The following is a 23,100-nucleotide window of genomic DNA, read 5'->3' as shown; positions in this document are numbered from 1 at the left end:
GAGGCTAGGTTGAAGAGTTAAGAAAACTACCTAAAGGCAACCGCTCAACCAGCCAAGCAGAGTCTCCAATACAGCAGGTTTCGGAGTAGATGTTAACGTGTTAGAATTTCTCCCGGGTCTCAGGGGAAGGTTTCCAACAGAAATGTGTTTTGTGGCACAAGCAATGAAGTCTTGGAGGTTATGGCTTGGGAAGGGTATTGGTATATTGGTGAGGCACTGGAGCAGATTGCCCAAAGAAGTGGTGAATGCTCCATCCCTGGCAGTGTTCAAGCCAGGTTGGACAGAGCCTTGGATGACATGGTCTGGTGTAAGGTGTCCCTACCCACGGCAGGGGGTTAGAAATGGATGGTCTTAAGGTCCTTTCCAACCCAAATCATTCTGTAATTCTGTGGTTGGTATATACAGAGAGAATAGAAAAGAATGCAAACAAGGCGAGTAAAATAACATGAGGTGTGTAGTCTATAAACATCTGATGAGAAAATGAGGGAGCTAAATTAAGTAGGCTACACGAAAGTATCAATAGAGAGATGATTACAGTCTATAAATACTTTCAAGGTGAAAATACAAATGAAGACCTGGTGAATTATTCACCAAGGTAAATTATAGGAGTCAGAATGGGCTGGTGTTAGGGAAGAAACATGTGAGTTAAATGCTAAAGTTAATAAAGAACAGTTGTGTGGATGGTTAATGCCCCATCAGTTTGGAAAGTCAATAGCACAGTTAAAACAGAAGTAAAGAATAATAATAGTCCAATAAAAATGGGTGGTAGGAATTATCTGAGTGTTAATCTGTGGCTTCTCCTGCTTATGACACAATGAAGACATTGTCCTGATGCTAACTGGAAAAAAGGGCAGATTTGGGAGAATTTTGTTCCATGTCACGTTCTGGAGGCACTGAGCTAGAAACCTTTCAGCATTCTTCATTTTAATCCTTTCCCTGAATGTTTTATTTTACAAACATTTTAGGTGGCTTTTCAATCCTCATGAAAGCCTTCATCAAACCCACATGCTAATCGTGCAGTATGGGACTGAATGCTTGAGCTCAAGAAAGGTTAGCATCCCTGTAAACGTGTATCAGAGAGGCAGCGTGGAGCACATGAGGATAATAAAGCTGGTCTGCATTGCTTTCCTTGCTGGCACATCCTATTTCTTATCATTCTTTGGAACGTTAAATTCACTTCCTCGTGGCCTCATATAGAATTATTTAGCAAACTGGAGAATTATTCCCATTCCCTTCTCCCTGGATAAACTATTTGAGGAACAAGATTCTGGCCCCTTTAGCAATGTTTGCACTTCCCACTTCCATTATTGTCCTCTGCAGGCGTTCCAGTCACAAATATGCATCTGTGACTAAATTTATCTAGTATCTTTAGTTTTATCTCTCTTGAGATACTGTCTAGTTCTGTAATAACTCTGTCACTGTTCTTCAGGAAGAATACAGTTTTCTTGCTGCTGTCCTTGTGTTTTGCTTTAAAGCAGTAAATATCCTGACTTCATTTAGCTTGCAGTTCAAGCTGTCACTCTTCATTTTCCTTGAGATTGAAGCTCGCATCCTCCAAAGAAAGTTGACTCATTGTTATGTATTTCCAGTAAAAGAGCGTCCTCCAATCCATGCTGCTCCTTGCTGTAACGACACACAGAAATCAGTGCAAACATTTAATTCTCTTTAGTTGCTCCTATTTCTTAAGGTTATTTACCTTCATGACCTTAAGATTAGACTATATTAGACAGGGATTAAGGCTGGTCAGGAGAAGGAACCGGACACATGCTCTCCTTAATGGGTGTATCTATCTAGTATAGGTATGAGGAATGGCCACTGTCAAAAGTTGTGACTGATGTTTGTGGCCTTCAGAGGGGAGGACTCTTAGAGGGGCAGCAGCCAATGCACCAATTTAGTTGAAAATGTGATCTCTATTTCATTGAATGTATCTCTTGAGGAACAAACGCTACAGACCTTTTGGTTGCAAGAGTCCTTGTCTGACTCTGCTGTGGAGCGCTTGGCCATAGTTATACTCTTAAGTATACAGGACTAGAATCATATGGTGATTTCCACCTTCCTTGCTTTTCTCATAGCATTGCCAACTGGAGATAATAAAGGAATTCAGCTCTGGGACCCCCAACATTAGAAGGACAGGGAGCTGTTGGAGCACAAAGGTCACGAAGATGCTCCAAGACAGGCTGAGAGGGCTGGGCTGGGGCAGCCTGGAGAAGAGAAGGCTTCTTAGGGGGAGACCTCAGAGCAGCTCCAGTGCCTAAAGGGGCTGCAGGAAACCTGGAGAGGGGCTTGGGACAAGGGCCTGTAGGGACAGGCCAAGGGGAATGGCTTGAACCTGCCCAAGGGGAGACTGAGCTGAGCTCTTAGGCAGAAGCTCTTCCCTGTGAGGGTGCTGAGGCGCTGGCACAGGGTGCCCAGAGAAGCTGTGGCTGCCCCATCCCTGGCAGTGCCCAAGGCCAGGTTGGACACAGGGGCTTGGAGCAAGCTGCTCCAGTGGAAGGTGTCCCTGCCCGTGGCAGGGGATGGAACTGGATGGGCTTTAAGGTTTCTTCCAATACAAACCATTCTGTGATATGTTTCTATGAATTTGCTTGTTACATTGCACACTTTCAGCACACCCCTTGTTAACTCAAGCAGGTATATCACTTAAAAGAGATGAAGTAATTTGCACTCTTAGCAATATTTGGTTGCAGCACACAGAAACTGTAAGTAACATGGGAAAAAAACCTACTGGTCTTGCTAAAGCCCTATTTCTTTTGTTAAGTTTAAGGAAAAACCCATAAAGACTCTGCTTTCTTGGCCTTGGTTGTTTTCTTGACCCAAGAGGAACAGCAGAACATCCTTCTCTCTAAATTGGAGAGATATCAATTTGATGGATGGACCACTCGGTGGATAAAGAACTGGCTGGATGGCCGCACACAGAGTTTTGGTCAATGGCTCGATGTCTGGCTGGAGACTGGTAACAAGTGGTGTCCCTCAGGGATCGGTGTTGGGACCGGTCTTGTTTAACATCTTGGCCACTGACATGGACAGTGGGATTGAGTGCGCCCTCAGCAAGTTTGCCGATGACACCAAGCTGTGTGGTCCGGTTGATACGCTGGAGGGAGGGGATGCCATCCAGAGGGACCTTGACACGCTTGTGAGGTGGGCTGATGCCAACCTTATGAAGTTCAACCACGACAAGTGCAAGGTCCTACACCTGGGTTGGAGCAATCCCAGGCACAGCTACAGGCTGGGCAAAGAAGAGATTCAGAGCGGCCCTGCAGAGAAGGACTTGGGGGTGCTGGTCGATGAGAAAATGAACATGAGCCGGCTGCAGTGTGCGCTCGCAGCCCAGAAAGCAACCGTATCCTGGGCTGCATCAACAGGAGCGTGACCAGCAGGGCGAAGGAGGTGATCCTGCCCCTCTACTCTGCTCTTGTGAGACCTCACCTGGAGCACTGTGTACAGTTCTGGTGTCCTCAACATAAAAAGGACATGGAACTGCTGGAACAAGTCCAGAGGAGGCCACGAGGATGATCAGGGGCTGGAGCACCTCCCGTATGAAGACAGGCTGAGGAAGTTGGGGCTGTTCAGCCTGGAGAAGAGAAGGCTGTGTGGGGACCTCATAGCAGCCTTCCAGTACCTGAAGGGGGCCTGTAGGGATGCTGGGGAGGGACTCTTCATCAGGGACTGTAGGGACAGGACAAGGGGTAACGGGTTAAAACTGAAACAGGAGAAGTTTAGATTGGATATAAGGAGGAAATTCTTTCCTGTTAGGGTGGTGAGGCACTGGAATGGGTTGCCCAGGGAGGTTGTGAGTGCTCCATCCCTGGCAGTGTTCAAGGCCAGGCTGGATGAAGCCTTGGGTGGGATGGTTTAGTGTGAGGTGTCCCTGTACATGGCAGGGGGGTTGGAACTGGATGATCTTGAGGTCCTTTCCATCTCTAACTATTCTATGATTCTATGATTCTATAATAAACACAGACAGATGTGCCCTTCCAGATGCAGCTGTGCTGGCTGAAAACACAACCCACTCAAGCTGTGTTGGGATTGTCTTCATGGCTATCCTAACAGGATGGGGTTGTGATTATTCCCAAGTCCATCTCTAGCAATACCAGTGGGGAAATATCCCTCTACCTGTTTTTACTGTCAGCTGAATGTATAATTCATGTGGGATAAGGGGCTTTCACATAAACTACGTGTCAGGATGCATGGATTTGTCCTTTGTTAAATAATATGAAACGGGACCCTATCTTCAGTACTACCTGTTTTGAGAAGTAGCCCACCATAATTATCTAGTCATTTAATTGACTAGATTAATTTGTTAATGATTACTTCCTCATTCGTCTTCCATTGTGTCTTTGCTTCCCTAAATGTTATTTTAGATGCTCGTGATCATTTCAGTTCTGCTCAGTTTTGGTCAAAAAGCTCATTCTAATTAGATCTCTATAGAAATAGAAGGGTTTCAGTGAATCTGTTGGAAAGAGAAGCCAGGGTGAGCCCTTTCCTTGCTGTCTGGCCATGGTGAGTCAGTTCACCAGAGGCTGACCACAGATGATGCCAGTGATCCATGGCAGCCTGTTATATCGCAGTGCTGCTAAAGCGTCCCACATCACATTTTCAGTATACTCAGTTGGTGTCTCTTGCTTCACTGCAGGTTTCTGTAGTTTTGTATCTTTTAGCATTTTAATTACCTTTGTTTGTATTTTAATTAAACCCAAAAATGTCCTGAAGAGAAGCAACTAAATGCTTTTGTATAGTATTAGTGTAATACCTCATAAGCAGCCACCTGCAACCAGACTTGAATCAATAAGCTTTATTATGGCTAATTTACAGATGAATTATAAAGAAGTGGTTTACATGGCACTGAGAAGCATGAACTTCTGTTCCCTCCTCCTCAATCATTGCTGCTCATATATGAAGGCTCTGTCAAAGACCCAGCTCCTGCTTTTGATCTGTTTGGTTTCCCTGCTGACACCATGCCATGATGTATGTGCTGCTGGCTTCACATTTGCTTGGAGTGGCTCTTTTGAATGGGTCAAATCCTGCCCTAGACTCCACTGACTTGATTTTCTCCATTGAGAGGTTGCTTTCTCAGGTGGAGGTGCCACATGGGAGTCACCAGGTAATTACTCACATGGACTCTGCCTGGTTCTGACTCTTTTGCTTGATGGTTTTGGGTAAATCACTCCAACTTTCTGTTTTCAGGTGACCAACCTGTGATACCCTCCCTGTTTTGTTCTGAGTTAGTGCTTAAAAACATTCACTGGGAACCGGGCCAAAGGTCTGAGCATCCTTTCTGACAGAAGACAGACCATTTATATCTTGATGCCTTATGTTGAAAACCAGCGGATAACAGAAGGCTGCTGAGAAAAGCCTATAAGTAAATATAGGTCATGTTTTCCTGCATAGGCCTTGCTGTTTCCTGGTGCAGAGCTTGTCATTTCTGTTGCTGTTTTTATTGTACCTATATTCTAGATGGGGCTCTTCTACAGCTGGTGCCAGAAGGTTTGGTGAGGTGAATAGATGTTGCCCCATCCTGCTGCTCAAAGCTCAACCCCCAGTTTTCTCCTCCTCAACAAAGGTGAGCCCCATTCTCACAAGGAGGCAGGAACCTGGTCTTGTTTCCCCATCCCCATCAACTGAGGCTGACAAGGGTCAGTGAAGGTCCTCCACATGGGTGCTGAAAAGCTGCCTCTGGTTTTTGTTTCTAATTTGGGATCACACTTTTGGGCAGTAGGTGGAGTATTCTACATGCAGACAGTGCAGGGGGTCTTGAGAGACACGTTTAGTGCAAGGTGTCCCAGTCCATGGTAGCTGTGTTGGAACTGGATGATCTTCAGCTCCTTTCCAGCCCTAACTATTCTATGATGCTATGATTTGTAGAACAGCCTCATTTAATGAGAGTGTTCCTCAATCCCAGGCTGTCAACATTTGCTTTGCCACTGAGCACCCACTGAAACCCTACCAAGGGCCAGTAATGAAAAGAGATTAGAAGACTGATGCCAGAGAGGTTCTGTGGGAGTCACCCATGCTGAGCACTCCACAAGCTAAAGGCAAAATACAAAATCAGTCTATTTCTTGAAAGTAAAAGACATACTTCTTATTTCCAGCATCTCCCACTGCTCCTCACTACAGGGTGGCACTGCGCCCATGCTAGGGGTTGTTTCTGCTGCAGGAAATCAAGCTGAACTTGGCTCTTGCGTCCATGTGAACCCAAGAAAGAGATTTCTCACTTCTTTGCACTAGATAGGTGTTAACAAGTGAGTCATTCTCATTCTCCTTCCCATTTGCCTTTCTAGCAGGGACCTGCTCACCAGCTGTGCAGCACATATGTTGAGGCAGAGACAACAGGGTCCTTTCTAGACAGTCGTGATGTGTCTGTGAGCGCTTGCATGCATGGCCCATTTACACAACGTTGGGTCCTTCAGATGTTGGGCGAGCTGTAAGCAGGGGAGTTTTCTGCCTAGCATCAGGATGCAGGGACAACGGAAAAGCACAGCTCTCAGACAGCAGCAGCAGCCAAAACGTGGTGCCAGCAGTAAAGTAGTGCAGAGATGGAGAATTATGATAATATAATTCAGACAGCTAGGAAATGGATGCTGGAGAGGGATTCTGGATGCTAGGGAGGGACTCTTCATCAGGGAGTGTAGTGACAGGACAAGGGGTGATGGGTTCAAACTGAAACAGGGAAGTTCAGGTTAGATATAAGGAAGAAGTTCTTTACTGTGAGGGTGGTGAGGCGCTGGCACAGGGTGCCCAAAGAAGTGGTGAATGCTCCATCCCTGTCAATGTTCAAGGCCAGGCTGGACAGTGCCTTGGGTGACAGGGTCTAGTGTGAGGTGTCCCTGCCCATGGCACTGGATGGGCAGTGGATTGTATTGAAACTGGATGATCTCGAGGTCCTTTCCAACCCAAACCATTCTATGATTCTATGAAAGGGCTGGAAGAGCTTTAGGAATGTGATGTGACAGTATAAAAATACTGGTTAATGCTCTCCATTAAAGGAAACCTTTATCTGCTTGCTTTGCATGTGTAGAGGTGCCACCTGAAGCTTCTGATAGCACAGGCAGTTGGCTTTGTGAAGGATAGATGTAGACACGTGTAATAAGACTTAAGTCATTCAATGAAATGGGTTTGAAAAGGATGTTAGATTACGGGAAGGGGAAATTTACACTGCTCTTCACTGTTGCTGTTTCATTTCACTCACATCACCACGGGACCAGCTATTTGCATGGTAGATAAAGTTGCCAAATCAAGAGGAAAAAAAGGAGAAGGGCTAGAAATAGTGACAGGGCAAACTGCCTTCCCCTTCCCTTATGGAGCACCTGTAAGAATTATACAGGGTGAAAATGCATGACAAAAGGTAGCCCTCATGATCAAGTGAAGCTTGCCCTAGAAACTGATGATCTCCATTAGCCTGGAAATCTAAGCCTGGTAGGAAGGGCTTTCCTCCTAAATTCGGTTTTCACCTTGGGGTGAAAATATGCTGTGCTTCTTAAAAGCCCATTGGTTATTAGAGAGCTAAACCTCAGGCCCCTGGCTTATTTTCTTTTTCTTCATCTACCACAGACAGGTCATTTAATTCTGTCACCCTGAGTACAGTAAGATCGACTCAGAACGAGAGCAGCCCTGGGTGATGAGGTCAGGATTACTCCAAATGAATTTGGTGAAGTAATAAAGTCTTGAAGGAAGAATAAAGCAGAAGCAAGCAGTAGGAGGTATGAACTAGGGACTCTGTTACGGAGTCTCTTCCAGTCCCAGGAGACTAAATGGATTTTCTTCATCTTCATGACTGCAGACTTGAACAATTTGACTTATAAATGCTGAGAAGCAACCCAGCAAATCTATTTCTGCTATTACTTTTCCCCAAAAATCAGTGTTTTCTTGTAGATTCTGTAGCAAGAAGCAGGTAGAAATAGTGCTTTTTTGTGGCTCAGTTTCAGGCTCACAGCATTCAAAAGGAAACATCTTGATCGAGAGTGAAAACAGAAACACATGAGAGATTCTAGTTAATCTAAATAAAAATACACTTAAACCCTTCCCTTTATGCTGATTTCCCCATGCTGGTTTTGCTCATGCTGCATTGGTGCAGAGTAATCAAATTTACATAACTGGAAGAACCCATTTCTGTATTTGCCTGTGTTAGTAATACACGCAGGAAGGATTGAAAATGCCACACTTTGAAGTTATTATGGTAGCTTTAAATGCACACATTTGAGTGAAAAGGAAGAGCGAGCCATGGTTAATTTGTGGTTGTACTCCTTACCCTGTTGTATGAAGCTCATCTCATAAGCTAACAGAGCTCACATTACCAATCACTGCTGCGATCTTCGGTGTGAAAGATAATACAAAGTAATATCACTATTTCACTCCTTTAAAAGATTTAGCAGTCCCAGTCTGCTTGTTCGGTGTCTGCCCGAGGCCTTTCTACCTGTAATTGCTTTGGGCTTTTGCTTGGTGAGACACAGCTCTAAATCTCATTGAGTCTGCAAGGTTAGTTGCTCTGGGATGGTGGTTTGAGAATGATCACCTAATCCCTTTTATCTGTCTTCTTAACCTAGCCGTATATGGTAGATAGGCAGGACAAACTTTGTCCTGGACAGCTTGCAATGCCAACGTGCTATTACAGATGTATCAGGCACAGGCAGGCAGCATAACTACAGCAATGTTCTGCACAGTGGCATTCCATGTAAAGTATTTTATTGATCTTTAATGCAGGTACTCCAGCCTCATTATTCTACATGCAATAAAACGCGAATCTCTAGGCCTGGATGCTTGTGAGAATAGGCTATACTCATAAAGTGTAGCCTGGCTGTTTATATGTCTATACATACTGTAAAGCAAGAGATAAACATCTCTGTGTTTGCATTTGGTTTGAAAGCCAGAGCCAAAATGTTACCCAAGGAGATGTGATAGTTTGCAAGGAGGTGTGGGAGGTGTGTTGATGACTGCTTGAGCTGGCCATATCCCTGCTAGAGGTGCAGAAGATTTCTGGAGTTTGGAGAACAAACAACAAGCTCCCTTGGTTTACTAACTGAGTCACGTAAGACCTCTAAAATACTCTATTTTCATAGTGGCAGAAGGTTTCCTTGGAACAACCTGCAGTATATAGTACATAATTAGCTTATGTGAGTATTACTTCTTTTACCTGTGCTGATATAAACTTGGAGGCAACAATGAACTTGTGGGCTGTGCTGTGCACATCAAAAGCAGTCTCAAGTGTCTTACAGCTGGGTGTTGATGAGGACGGCTCCAACTGCTTGAAATGTGCATGTGAGTGAGTAGTCAGAAAAGAAGGAGCTTGTGTTCCTTCTTATTTGCCAGAAGTAGGTTTTCAGGCCAGTTAGGAGACCCACCTTTTGCATTTTGATGATATAAACAGCCCTGTCACATCCATCCTAAGATACTGCATTAGTATCCTCTTCCCATGTTTTCACACACAGTTGAAATGAAACCCTCCTCTCCAGGATACAACTCCTGAGTGAAGGGGGAATGGCTTTAAACTGACAGAGGATAGATGGTAGATTTAGATTAGATATTAGGAAGAAGTCCTTCACTATGAGGGTAGTGAGGCACTGGAACAGATTGCCCAGAGAAGGTGTAGATGCCCCATAACTGGCAGTGTTCAAGGCCAGGTTGGACGGCCCTTAGAGCAACCTGCTCTAGTGGAAGGTTTCCCTTGCCCATGGCAAGGGTTGGGACTGAATGAGCTTTAAGGTCCGTTCCAACCCAAACCATTGCATGATTCTATGATTCCATGGATGGAGATGTTGTATAGACAAGTCCACGTTGTCTAATTGCAGGTATTGATCTCAATAAAACCTCCTTTTCAAGGTGATTTCAAGCTGAAATTGAAAGTACGTCAATGTCTTCCTCAGCCCTTCATCCTCTCCTCCCTGCAGTGTGTCATTCATCTGGTACACAGAGTCTGTAAATCCAGCTCCAATGAATCCTTACTATTTACATCAACTTTCACAGCTCTTGTTGGAGAGACTGTAAGAGGCCCATCTTACTACAGCTGATGTTGGGCATCTTTAAGATGTGATTTGTAAGTAACCTGAGCTGGAGGGAGTGTAGGAGCTGGTCTCCTTTCTCTCTGTGGTGTATTTTTTTTTCCTACGTCTTCAGGTTTTGATGAGGTGTGGAAAATAAATTTTCCTTTGAAATCGCTAAATATTTCAATGGCAATGAGGAGAATTTCTCATCCATCTCCAGTCAATATTTCATGTCCTTAATTTCTGATGAGGGAACAATCTTGTAATGAGCCATCAGAAATGGCATCGTTAGAGATGTAAAAGGGAGCGACAGGACTGAGACAGTACCACTGCACGTCTCACTGCTACAGGAGTACCCTAACTCTCAGAGGATGAACTGTTAAGGCTGGTTGAGGTTATATTAGAGAGGGTTCATGCTACATTTCTGCTTCTGGGTAGAATAAAGACCATATGGGAACTAGAAGAGAGATCATTTCAGTCCCTTGCTTGGTGATTTTATGTGACATGGGTTGTAAAACTTGTGATATTGCTGTGTACAAGGAGAAGAAACCGTGTGTGTTAAACGCTCCTCTTCTGTCCCTTCTAGTATACAAAGGGAGAGTGAGGCAGGCACAGGGATGGGAGGGGGTCATCTTTGAAGGCGTTTCAGACCTGCACCTTCTGATACAAAGATTTTACTGCTGGTAAAGTGCAGATACTGCAGAAGTTGTCACCATCCAGATAAAACCTTATTTCTATCAGCAGCTGCTTATAGCATCTCCTGAGTGGTAGAATAAATCTGATAAAAAATGTAGTTGTAAGCAGCAACGATTTTATCCTAGTGAATAGATTTTATCCACCAGAAAAGATGTCGTGCTTGGCCATAATTTTTCAGATATGATGAATAGCTATGTATTATGACCCTCAGTCCTAAGGATTTAATTTTAAAGGAACTACTGAGCGTATTGGATAATACTCAACTTTTCCTTACCTATCATTTTTTTTTCCACAGCTTGAAAAGAAAAAAAACTGCCACAGGCAAAATTCAACAAAAGAACAACTTCAAATACACCCAATTAACAATTTATGAAAGAAAATCCAAGCCAAAATTACACAGGGCAGAAAATTGGGCACTAAATCAAATGTAATGTGGAAGTGCCTCTACAGGGAGTTGTGGCCCCTTCCAGTGCATTGTCAAAAGGGGCTTTATCAGTGGAGGCTCAATGAGTGCCCTCCATCATATCTTTTCTTGCTAGAAATGCAATATTTTGTCATAGAATCATAGAATCACAGAATGGTTTGGGTTGGAAAGGACCTTAACATCATCCAGTTCCAATCCCCTGCCATGGGCAGGAACGCCTCACACTAGACCATGTCACCTAAGTCTCTGCTCAACCAAGCCTTGAACACTGCCAGGGATGGAGCATTTACCACTTCTTTGGGCACCCTGTGCCAGTGCCTCACTACCCTGACAGGGAAGAACTTCTTCCTTATATCCAACCTGGACTTCTCCTGTTTCATTTTGAACCCATCAACCCTTGTCCTATCACTGCAGTCCCTGATTAAGAGTCCCTCTGCAGCATCCTTGTAGCCCCCTTCAGGCACTGGAAGCTGCTCTGAGGTCTCCACGCAGCCTTCTCTTCTCCCGGCTGAACAGCCCCAATGTTCTCATCCTGTCTCCATACGGGAGATGCTCCAGCCCCTGATCATCCTTGTGGCCTCCTCTGGACTTGTTCCAGCAGTTCCATGTCCTTCTTATGTTGAGGACACCAGAGCTGCACCCAGTGCTGCAAGTGGGGTCTCACGAGAGCAGAGTAGTGGGACAGGATCACCTCCTTCGACCTGCTGGTCACACTTTCAGACATGGCAATGAGCACAACTTGGAATGAACACCACTGATAAACCAACCTACGTGCAGTTCTCAATCAGAAGTACTAAAAGTCATTAGATTTATTTACACTTTTAAATCTAGGATTTGTTCACTGTATCACAGCAATGAGAGTCTCTGTAGCATCAGGGAACACAAAGTCACTTTTAATTTGTTAGCACAGCCAGCTACCATGCGTACCCCAGTAGGTCATGGTGACTATATTTAATGTTAGTATGGGGCCATTCTTATGTCTGGGATGCAATTTCAGCCCCAGTGCATCCTGTTGCTTCCTGACTTACTCATTCATTCAGCAGCCACAGTTGGATTTTCTCAAAAGATATTAAGGATGCAAACAGGTAATTGCCTTCAGGAGCTCTGAAATTAACTTAAGCCACTACTTTGTTTAGGGAACAACATCTGTGTCTAGACCATTATCTATTTAAACACATGAATAACCATCTTTTGTAAGAGACGACTGAGCAGTATCACTTGCATTGCGCTATCTGTATTATGTGGGGTGGAGTGTTATTTGCAGATACCAGGACCAGCAGTTGGGGATGACTAGTAGGGTTGACACGGGCCAAGATCAAACCTATTTGTGATACGACTGTGGTATTATATGGATTAATATAGTTAGAAGATTTGGTTGCTGTATTGGATGAAGTCGTGGGTGACATGGTCTTGTATGAGGTGACAGGGGGGTTGAAACTAGATGATCTCAAGGTCCTTTCCAACCCTAACTATTCTGATTCCGTTGTCGTTTATCCTGTGCTCACACATCAGAACAGAAAAGGAAACCTGTGAAAACATGTGTATTTGTTATCTTCCACTGAAATGCATGTCTGCATAAGAGAATGTGACTTTTAGTGTCCGTTCATGTGCATTTAGATCCATGGCAGTGTCCGTGCTGTGACCGTAGTACAAGAATTCCATTAGATCACTGTTTTCCTGCATCTTCAAAGCACAGATATTGAGGCTCTTCCAGCCTGCTTGGCATTGTGCAATATGACTGCCTCTGCATGTCTTGGTTATCGCACTGGTGAAGATGCGAGGACACCTCTGTCACTATAAATGAAGCATTAGAATACCCCAAGGGTTTTTTGTTTTGGCTTGAGTTCATTAAGTCATGCTTTTGGCACTGAACCACTCTATCAGATAAGTTAGTGTCCAAGGCACGTAATCATTAGTGAATAAAACACCCCCAGAGTATCTTAAACCTATTAAAATGTGTCTTTTAAAGTATAAATGAGTTTTTAACCTCATTTTAAATGATGATTTTCTTCCTGTAACACACCCTTTCTCTGCAGATAACAGATCCCAGGGAAGCAGAGGATAAAACAAAGGCACACATTAATGTCAAAGATTTTAATCTTCTGTTTGTATTTGCGAAAGATACTTGTCTCTTTGCTGCCAGTTTTCTGCATGACTCTTTCCATCTTCCATCACCCCACTTCTTTCATCACATTGTGTGATGTTTGCTGTCTGCAAATAGATGGTGGTGATAATAATTAATTAAGTTCATAAAGCAAAGTCTAGGTTTAGGCAACTGCAAAAGTTCCTTAGTTTCTAAATGTAGAAATGACACACTTTTTAAAACCTCAAAGAAGATCTAAAGAGTTAAATCAGTGTTTCCATATGCGTGATACCCTTCAAAATCTGGCCAACTGGAGCGTCTGAATGTGATCTCAAGAGTTAAATATTGCCCATTTTCTCTATGCCTTCACAGTTCCTCCAAGGCAGATCTCTAAGCAAACAAGCAAGAAGTAGAACACATTATAAGTGACTCTTTTTGTCTCGTTCCCTTGCCTCCCTCATGCATGCTTGATTGGGCTTCTCATTCTTTTCATGGTGATTTGGCATTGTTTCTACTGTGACTTCCACTCAAGTGATAGAATCATAGAATCATAGAATAGTTTGGGTTGGAAAGGACCTTAAGATCATCCAGTTCCAAACACCTGCTGTGGGCAGGGATGCCTCACACTAGACCATGTTGCTCAAGACTCCATTCAACATGCCCTTGAACACTGCCAGGGATTGAGCATTTACCGCTTCTCTGGGCACCCTGTTCCAGTGCCTCATCATCCTCACAGTGAAGAACTTCTTCCTTATCTCCAACCTGAACTTCTCCTGTTTCAGTCTAAACCCATCGCCTCTTGTTCTATCACTCCAGTCCCTGATGAAGAGTCCCTCTCCAGCATCCTTGTAGCCCCCTTCAGACACTGGAAGCTGCTCTGAGGTCTACAAGCAGCCTTCTCTTCTCCAGGCTGAACAGCCCCAACTTCCTCAGCCTGTCTTCATATGGGAGGTGCTCCAGCCCCTGATCATCCTCGTGGCCTCCTCTGGACTTGTTCCAGCAGTTCCATGTCCGTCTTATGTTGGGAACACCAGAACTGTACACAGTGCTCCAAGTGGAGTCCTCCCAGTCCTTTCAGTTCCCCACTCCTTCCAGCAAGCTGCCCCATGGCCTTGTTTCCTATTTACTGGGTGGGAATTGAGAGCATTTCTCGTCATAGAACTATAGAATAGTCAGGGTTGGAAAGGACCTTAAGATCATCTAGTTGAAAACCTAACCACAGCAAAGGCCATTATTTCTCAAGCACAACTCATTGCAAAGGTCCAGGGTTTGTGCTTCAGATTACTTCAGATTCATAGAACAGAACAGCTTGTTTTCTCCTGTAGCTTTCCAAGGCTTTGGGGACATTCAGGTTGAGAATGTGCTGTAGTGAGTGCCATTTCTCTTTCAAGTTCAGAGTGTCAGAATCACTTGAATTGCTTTTTTGTTGTAACTTTTGATTAGGAGTCAAAGCTCAGCTTAGGGCCGGTTTAAAGGACCATGTGTATTGTTTGAAGTGACATACTCTTGCAGCCATAGGGTTGGAGTCTTCAGCAGTTACTATTAAGCTCAGCCTCCTGATTCTCCAAACCAATCTTGTGTCAGTTAATTCTGAGTCCAGTCTACACCAAACCTAACATCTCTACAGGCACAGAAGCCAGAGGCTGGTAGGAGAAGACCTTGTTAGACCTCTGCCCTACCTGCAGTATAGATGCAGCTGCATCATGAGCAGGCTCTTAAAATCAGGTTCTGAATGCAAGCACAGCTCCCAAAGGCAGTGTAAACTTCTAACTACCTACAAAATGGCATCTGATGTGTCAGCAAAATCAGGTCAACTCAATAGAGTGCAGAGTGTGAGCCTGTGTGCTGCTTAAACTGATGACTCTGCAGTCACATTTCTCTCATGATTTCCCCTTATTTTAGCTGTATTTAGTTTAGCTCATATTATGTATTTAGTATATCTCATAAATAGACAAGATAGGATCGTTTGTTATGTTGAATGTTGCAAGCTGCATCACAAAGTCTCCAAGACAAATGCATAGGCTTTCTGTCTGCCTGAGCAAGTATCTAATTCCAGAAGAATTTGCAGGAAAGCCAACAAAGTAAATGTGTCATTTTTTCTGATGCACGTAAATGTTATGTTCTGTCAGAACTGCTGGAAAGTTCAAGTAGGATGCTGGAGCTTAAATGAAGATCAGGAGATCTGGTTTCAGGTCCTAACACTTCCTTTAAGACTTAATGTGTTTCCTTTCATAGAACTTACTCATCTTCACCTTTTCTCCATTGTTTATACACTCTATATTATTATGTATATTATATATTGTTATAATATATGTTATTATAATATAAATCTATTACATTCATATTATATTTTGCCATAAGAACGCTATGTAAAACTGGTCAACACTAACACATCCTTTTCTTTCTTTCCATCCTTCCATCTCAGCAGAGCCCTAGGACCCCCTTCTCTGACCTCCGTGATGATGAGAAGATCTTTAATGGAGGAGAAGGCATGTGGCAGAACCAGAACCAGGACAAAGCCTTGCTCTCAGAAATCACAGAGGAGGATCTGGAGGCAATCCGCCAGCGAGAAGAGGCCGTTCAGCAGATTGAGGTCAGTCACTTCTACCGTCATGGGCTTTCGAGCTGGAAGTGGAGATTCCTTGTGGTGCATGCTGAACATGGTAGAAGAAATGGTGATTTACAGTGCTTCCAGTACAGTATCACTGAAAATGGGAGAGATTATCAAGTGTTTCTAAACATGGAAATCAGTGGCAGAAGGAAGAATTAGAAATCCATATGACCCATAATGAAAACGTCAAGAATGAATTCATGTTCATGGACTAACGTTGTATGGAGTGAGTCTTCCATTACAGAGTCTGCGATGAGGTAGTTTAGTTGAGCTTGGCTCTGCAGCAAAACAGCTTTCTTAGTGCATGCAAACTTGAAACTGGAATTTGTCACAGACAGAAAATCTCCAGCTTTAACATAAAAGACGATAATAGGTAAAGGAAAGGAAATAACTTGTTATTTTTTTCAAGTAATTCAGTGGTTTTGCTTTATCAAAGTATTTGGCTGTTCTTAATATAGTTAAAAGAAGACACACTATTTTTATTCCTTTTTTTTGGATGCACTATAAATAAAAGATGAAAAAAAGGAACAAAGAGAGGCCTAAATAAGTTAAACATCCTACATTTGTCTTTTTATACTTCTCGTTTTATGCTTTTGGGAAACTCTTGTCCTTAAATTGGAGGAATAAATGAATAAACCCAGAACACATCAAACCTCTCTAATTTGTGTGCTTTTATAGGCCTCAACTCAAGATGAACCAACAAAAAAGAGGGCTTCAGAATAATCAGAACATTTAATTAAGGGCTATACTTTGTCCTTTAATTGGATTGAGCTAATTTTATCAGAATAGATTTTGGTTGCGGTATAGCGAGAATTGTGATTGAGTTACCAGTGCAAAAAGGGGATAAACGTTCCTGCTGGAGACTGGTGCTTTGAGGCTGTGACCTCTGTTTGCAGACAGTGAGAGCTACATATGATTCACTTCGTAAGTAAGAAATGTTGATGATAGTTTCACAGGAGTGGGTTGAGGTTAGTGTATATCTAATCTCTGTTGTGGTTTGCTGAATAGAGATGATTGAGCTTTGTGGGCTTGCATGCACCACTAGGGATGAAATTGTTATAGTCTCACACTGAGTATCCTTCGGTGTGAATTGTCCTTTCACATAGAGGATCCTCTTTGCGTCCACCAGGACAAACTCTAGGGAATTTTGTTGGCGGAAAACGCATGTTTTGGGGTGTTCCTGCCTTTTGATGTTCAAGAAGGATGGTAGCAGAGCTGTTTCTGGAGAGAGCCTGGGGTGACATGGTTTAGTGTGTGGTGTCTCCTGCAGGGGGTTGGAACTGGATGTTCTTAAGGTCCTTTCTACCTGAACTGTTCTTTGATTCTATGAAATGGTGTTGTGGACACAAAAGATGCTGTTATAATCCTTTTGCCTGAAGTCTATTCACTTCCTTTTTCTTTCTGTCTTTATGTTGCCTCCTGTGCTGCCCAAAAAAACACACCGCATTGAGTGTCTGCCCATTGGATAGAGGAGAAATACTAACCCCAAGCCATCCTCAAGCTCGCCAACTTTGGAAAAACAAGAGATGCAGTTGTGTCTCCTTAGAGAAATCCCTAGTTTCCTTAGAAATTTCATTTCTGTGTCACAATTTGATATCTCTGCATTGAGCCACATTGGACCATGTGGCCATGGTGGGGTACTTCAGGCAATTTAAGTGAATCCAGTCCTGGCCCTACTTAACTTCTAAGTTCAGCAAGCTGGTCTAGTGTGAGGCATCCCTGCCCATAGCAGGGGGTTGGAACTGGATGAGCTTAAAGTCCTTTCCAACCCAAACCGGTCTGCGATTCTGTGTTTGTGCAGTTTGCTTATCTATTTGGCATAGCCTTCATGCCTTTTTGCCTGATATGAATTTACCTTTGAATAACTTATTCAGCTTCTAGAGTTAATACTTACTCAAATTAAGCAGTTAATGCTTTCTGCTTCCTAACAATGTGTGTGCTTTCATCTCACCTATTTTACCCCCATCTCCTGCATCTATTTTGCTTTGCTATCCAAGATCATGGTCACCCTGTAAGGAGGACTGCATTCCACAAGCATTATTCCAAATGTAGCTTAAAAATTTCTCCTCAGAAGCAAAGCCTTTAGGACCAATAGCTTTTTATTTAACATGTTTTGTGAAAGAAATATAATGAAAATGCTATGGACTGTGTGGTACCTCTCCCCACTTGTATTTGAATGAGCAAACATTGCTATTAAATAGTTTTCACTGAGGCTTGTTTTTCTGTTTATTGACCCACATAGAATCATAGAATGCTTTGGATTGGAAAGGACCTCAAGATTACCCAGTTCCAACCCCCTGCCATGGGCAGGGATGCCTCACACTAGTCCATGTCACCCAAGACTCTGTCCAACCTCCATCCACTGCCAGGGATGGAGCATTCACCACCTCTCAGGGCATCCTGTGCCAGTGCCTCATCAGCCTCACAGTAAATAACTTCTTCCTTATATCCAGCCTGAACTTCCCCTGTACATAACATATTTCTTATGAGAGTACTCACCTTCTGCATGAAAACTTCCCTGGGTTCATTAGAAGCTGTGGGTATAAAAAGGAGGGACACACTGAGCTCATAGTCATCCTTGCAACGTTTCCCCATCCATGTTTTCAAAACCAACAAATAACCAATAACGTTATTCCTGTCAAACACAAGTAATCAACTAAATTTATTGCCAAATTGATGTGTGGCATTTGTTCTCCTTTGGGGACCAGAATGAAGAGTAGAGCTGCGCAAACATATCGTATGCAAGTGGAATGGTCTTGCTGCATATCTAGCACCAGAAACATGTCAGTCTTGAGGAGCACAGATGAGGTCACAGGAGCATTGCTGGAACATCACATCTCCTGGGCCACACTGATTAGCACTCAACTTTGAAGAAACTCATGGTGATGGTACCAGTAATGAGGCTTTTTTATTTTAACATTGAATCTGCCCTTTTTGCAGGAACAGATATAAAACCTTTTTCATTGCTAAAGAAATGAGGAAATAAATTCTCTTCCCGTCTTGTGTCCTGAGAAACAGATATAAAATTGTGCCCTTCTTAATGTCCCAATGATTCTTTTCCTTTTGTGTGTTTTCCACATCTCCAGAATCTCTTCAGAGGTTCAGGTTAATGGGGCATTGTTCTCTGTCATGAACGTTCCTTGAGGGCACTTTTCAGCTTCCACCTAGAAAGAAAACAGCCATGTCAACAGTTCAGCTGGCTGTTCATTTCATTTCAATGCGCTGCTTTCGCTATTGCTTGCTGATTAAAAATAGACAAGTCTCCAATGGAGATGTCTCGCCAAAACCTTACATTTTGGATAAAGATTTTTATTCCTTGGAAATGTCAAAATCTGGTAGGGCACGGCAGCCTTGACACAAGCGTTATGTCTTAAAATATTGCTTTGAACTGTTATATAAAACCTATTTTAACTTGAACTGTATTTGCGGTGGATAATAGATGCCATAACAACTTTATATATAGCCCTGTAAAAATGTGCCATCGGAAATACATGAGCTGAACTGTAATGTGCATTGTCAGTGCTCAGTGCTGGCACGAGCTCTGTCATAGCAAATATATGTAATTTAGCATCTCGTGCCTTTCATTGGCACCTGTGGTCATGTGAAAAATGGAATTAGATAAAGCTTTGGGAAGAAATTGATAACCATGGAATGGGGAACATCAGAATTTCATCTGCTGACTTGAAAGATCTATGATAAAAAGACACAAAAATGCTATATTCATTCAGAAAGCCTCTAGTGAGCCTCCCCACGTTTCCGGATTCTCCAAAGGTGATGAGAAAGGAAGATAGGATCATCATAGAACTTCCCCCGTTTCAGTTTGAACCCATCACCCCTTGTCCTATGGCTACAGTCCCTAATGAGGAGTCCCTCTCCGGCAGCCTTGTAGCTTGAAGGAGAGTTGGGTAGGGTGTAGCAAGAGGTGTGAGGTAATACTTTTATGTTTAGGAAAGTGTGTTCCCTCTGGTTCAGCATTGAGAGATGTTGATGTTCGTTCCCTCTCTGTTCTGAAGAGAAGCCTCTGAAGATGCCAGCCTCCACGCCTGTCAGTCAATCATTTGTAAGTAGACAGAAGATGAAATACAATAAGAATAAAACAAAAAAAGGCCCCATAGAGCCTGTTTGTGAGTTTAAACATGCTCCTTGTTCACTCACTACTACCTGTCATCTCTTGCTGAGGGGCATTTTGGGTAGAACCTCTCAGTGATGCTAGCGGTTTAGAAGGTTTAATGCAAGCTATTTAAGATCTTTCATCAGCTTCAATAGCCCTGGGTTTTGACGTAGGAGGGCTCTGCTTGCCTCTTCACAGAGACTTTTTGAGTAATGTATAAATAACACAATATCATGACAAGCACCATAAGTGAAAGAGCTGGTGCAGTGTGAGTGTCAAACAGCTCTCTTTTCATGCCAGCGTGGTGGAGCCTCATTAAGAGTGGAGAGTGAGGTTGACATGGCCAACCCTGGGACTCAGTATTGAGTTGTTGCCTAAAGAATCTGCTCCAGTATTTTGGCCAGTATAATTTAAAGTGACCCAAGCTATAGGACTGCCACCGTTTGTTTCAGGAGACTATTTCACGGTCCAGCAAGCTTCAGTGTTGATGAAAGGCTTCCCTCTGTTCTTGCTAAAGATCCGTTTCTCATTCTCAGCTTTTTACACTTAGTGAAACTCTACTGGACCCTGCGAATAATTCTTCTTCCCCTTTGGCTTTTAAACTCTTCAAATGCTAAGTTACCCTGCTCTTCACAAGTCAGTCTCTTGCTTTCACTTCAGTGTTCTGTTCTCAAAGACTTCCCATTTGTTAGCTCCTTTCCCCTACAGCAGCAGGCTGTATATAGGATCTTGACGTACCAAAGCTGAACAGGAAAAATAAATTCATCTGTTTTTATATATGTATTTATATATATAATGGGTAGTAATTCTAAATATTATAGGCATAGAATAGTGCCTATTCTTTAGAATAAAGGCATTCTATTCTATACCTGTATAAAAATCCCCATGGATCCAATTGAGGTTACAAGTGCTTATGGAGTATTTCCAGGTAATTTCTGCCGTAGTAAATTAAACAGTACCAAGGACACTAGAACTGACTCATTACACTTCTAAATTGTTAGAGCATATCCTGGCACACTTCTGACCTAGGTTAGACAGTTCTTGCCCAAATATTGACACAGTCTGAGAGTTAACATGTTCATCATAAGAGATTTAATGCAGCTGCCGTGCTCGGAGGGTGAGGGGACTTAATGATGTGAATGCAGTGAAGTCTGAAGTCCACACCTGCAGTTTCCATGCCTAAGAACAGACATCTTTCATGTCCTTGTAAGCTGCCTCCCTATTGATTTGATGATTTCATCACAAAAAACGCCTTTAGTCTTCACTGAGGTGTCCCTGCCCATGGCTACGTGATCTTAAGGTCCTTTCCAACCCAAACCATTCTATGATTCTATGACATATAGAGAAGAGAAGTAAGACAAATTAAGAGTAAATGCTCTGGGAATCCATGCAAGCCTGAGGGCAGAATAAGGAATATGTGAGAATAACAGCTGGCCTCTTTGAAAATGTGGAGGAAACTTAGCAAAGAGAACAAAAGGCAGTCGGTCCCAGCAGACTCATGCAGTACCCGTTATTGTGCATATTGATTTGCCATGCCTTCCCTCTCTATCCCTTTGTGGCCTCCATAACTTATGCATTGCTCCAAACCACAGCTACGTGCCTTCAAGTCAAAACCCTTCATAGGCTTAAAACCTGCCAGTGTTGTGCCAGGCAGCACTGAAAGGTTTTAATCATGTATTAGTTGGAGTTTCAGAGGCTCTACCCTGAACGGGCAAGTTCTGCTCTGGTGTTATCAATGTAATTTTGACTCATTCCCTGTTTCACTGCAGATGACGCTCTCTCAAGTGTCATCATTAATCATGAGCTGGTTGACTGTGGAGCAATTCTGCTTAAGGTGTTTCTATTCAAATGTTTTGGCTTTGATGAGAAAGGCAGTTTTAGAATCATAGAATTAAATTAAATAATCATTTAGGTAGGAAATAAGATCACTGAGTCCAACCGTTATCCTAATAGTACCGAGTCTACCACTAAACTATATTCCCAAGTGTCTTTTCAATACCTCCAGGGATGGTGACTCAACCACTGCCCTGGGCAGCCTGTTCCAATGTTTGACAACCATTTTGGTGACAATTTTTTTCCACATATGCAATCTAAACCTGCCCTGGTGCAGCTTGAGGCCGTTTCCTCTTGTCTCATCCCTTGTTCTTTGGGAGCAGAGCCCAGCCCCTCCTGGCTCCATCCTCCTGTCAGGCACTTGTAGGGAGCTATAAAGTCCCGCCTGAGCCTTCTCTTCTCCAGACTGAACCCCCCAGGTCCCTCAGCCGTTCCCCATCACGCTTGTGCTCCAGGCACTGCACCAGCTCCATTCACTTCTCTGGACCCCCTCCAGCACCTCAATGTCTCTCTTGTAGTGAGGGGTCCAGAACTGAGCACAGGATTCAAGGTGCAGCCTCACCAGTACCGAGTACAGGGGCACAACCACTGCTCTGGTCCTGCTTCCAGACTGGTGCTGGTGCAGGCCAGGATGCTGGTGGCCTTCTTGGGCACACTGCTGGCTCATATTTTGGTGAGAATCACAAGTTGTGCTCATATATTGGGTTTCAGGTCACTTCTCAGAGCACTCTCAAAGCTCACAAATTAAATTCATTTGGGATGAAAGTCCTTTAAAAGATGTACTGCAAGTGTCTACCTTATGTACTCTGACCAGTAATAGACATTCAGTCCATAGGAACAGGCTGGAGATAGTGTGAAGTAAAACCTTTATGGATACTTTGGATATTGGTCCCCAATACTAGCTGCTTTCTCTGTACATCCATACCTGCTGGTCTGCAGTACTCGCTGGTCCAGGTACAGACTTAGTTCTTTTCAGCACAACTGAGTGTTAATCTGCTTCTTGGTCTTCTCCAGAAAGGCAGTGTGATTACACATGACCTTAAACTTGGCTTTTTCCATCCAGTACAGTTTCCAGTGCTGCTTGAAAGTACCATATGCTCTTTTTGTAGTGTCCTAGAGCCCAGAACATCATCATGCTAGAGGATTTTCACTATTGTAATGTAAGAAAATTGCTTCAACAAGCTGACTCTCGTGGTACCTACCATCTCACACAGAGAAAACAAATATAAGGTGGCTAAAGGGGTATCACATGAAACCCAGAGTAGATCCATGTGAAGTGAATCCTAGTCAGTTCTGCTAGCCTTGCACTGTATGGTGTTCAACCAATCCATACCAACTGGCTCCAACATCAGGATCCTTTCCCTGCTG

General features: G+C 43.3%; 1 protein-coding gene across 10 annotated transcripts in view; it reads left to right on the top strand.

Annotated features, from left to right (window-relative positions):
- The window catches only part of TSNARE1 (t-SNARE domain containing 1), a 523,183-nt gene that overhangs the window by 257,574 nt on the left and 242,509 nt on the right, over positions 1-23,100 (top strand). For 9 of the 10 annotated variants that reach the window (XR_010610302.1, XM_065669042.1, XM_065669048.1 and 6 more), the window contains one exon: positions 15,603-15,770. Coding sequence is in view for 9 of the 10 variants with exons in the window: in XM_065669042.1 (XP_065525114.1) it covers positions 15,603-15,770 (168 nt within the window). In the remaining variant the exon portion in view is untranslated. The remainder of the gene's footprint in view (positions 1-15,602; positions 15,771-23,100) is intronic. The other variant, XM_065669049.1, reaches the window with a different exon arrangement.

Source organism: Lathamus discolor, chromosome 2 (assembly GCF_037157495.1).
Source record: "Lathamus discolor isolate bLatDis1 chromosome 2, bLatDis1.hap1, whole genome shotgun sequence".
NCBI lineage: Eukaryota > Metazoa > Chordata > Aves > Psittaciformes > Psittacidae > Lathamus > Lathamus discolor.
The sequence above is the reverse complement of the archived record's forward strand: the minus strand, read 5'-3'. Positions and strand labels throughout refer to the sequence as shown.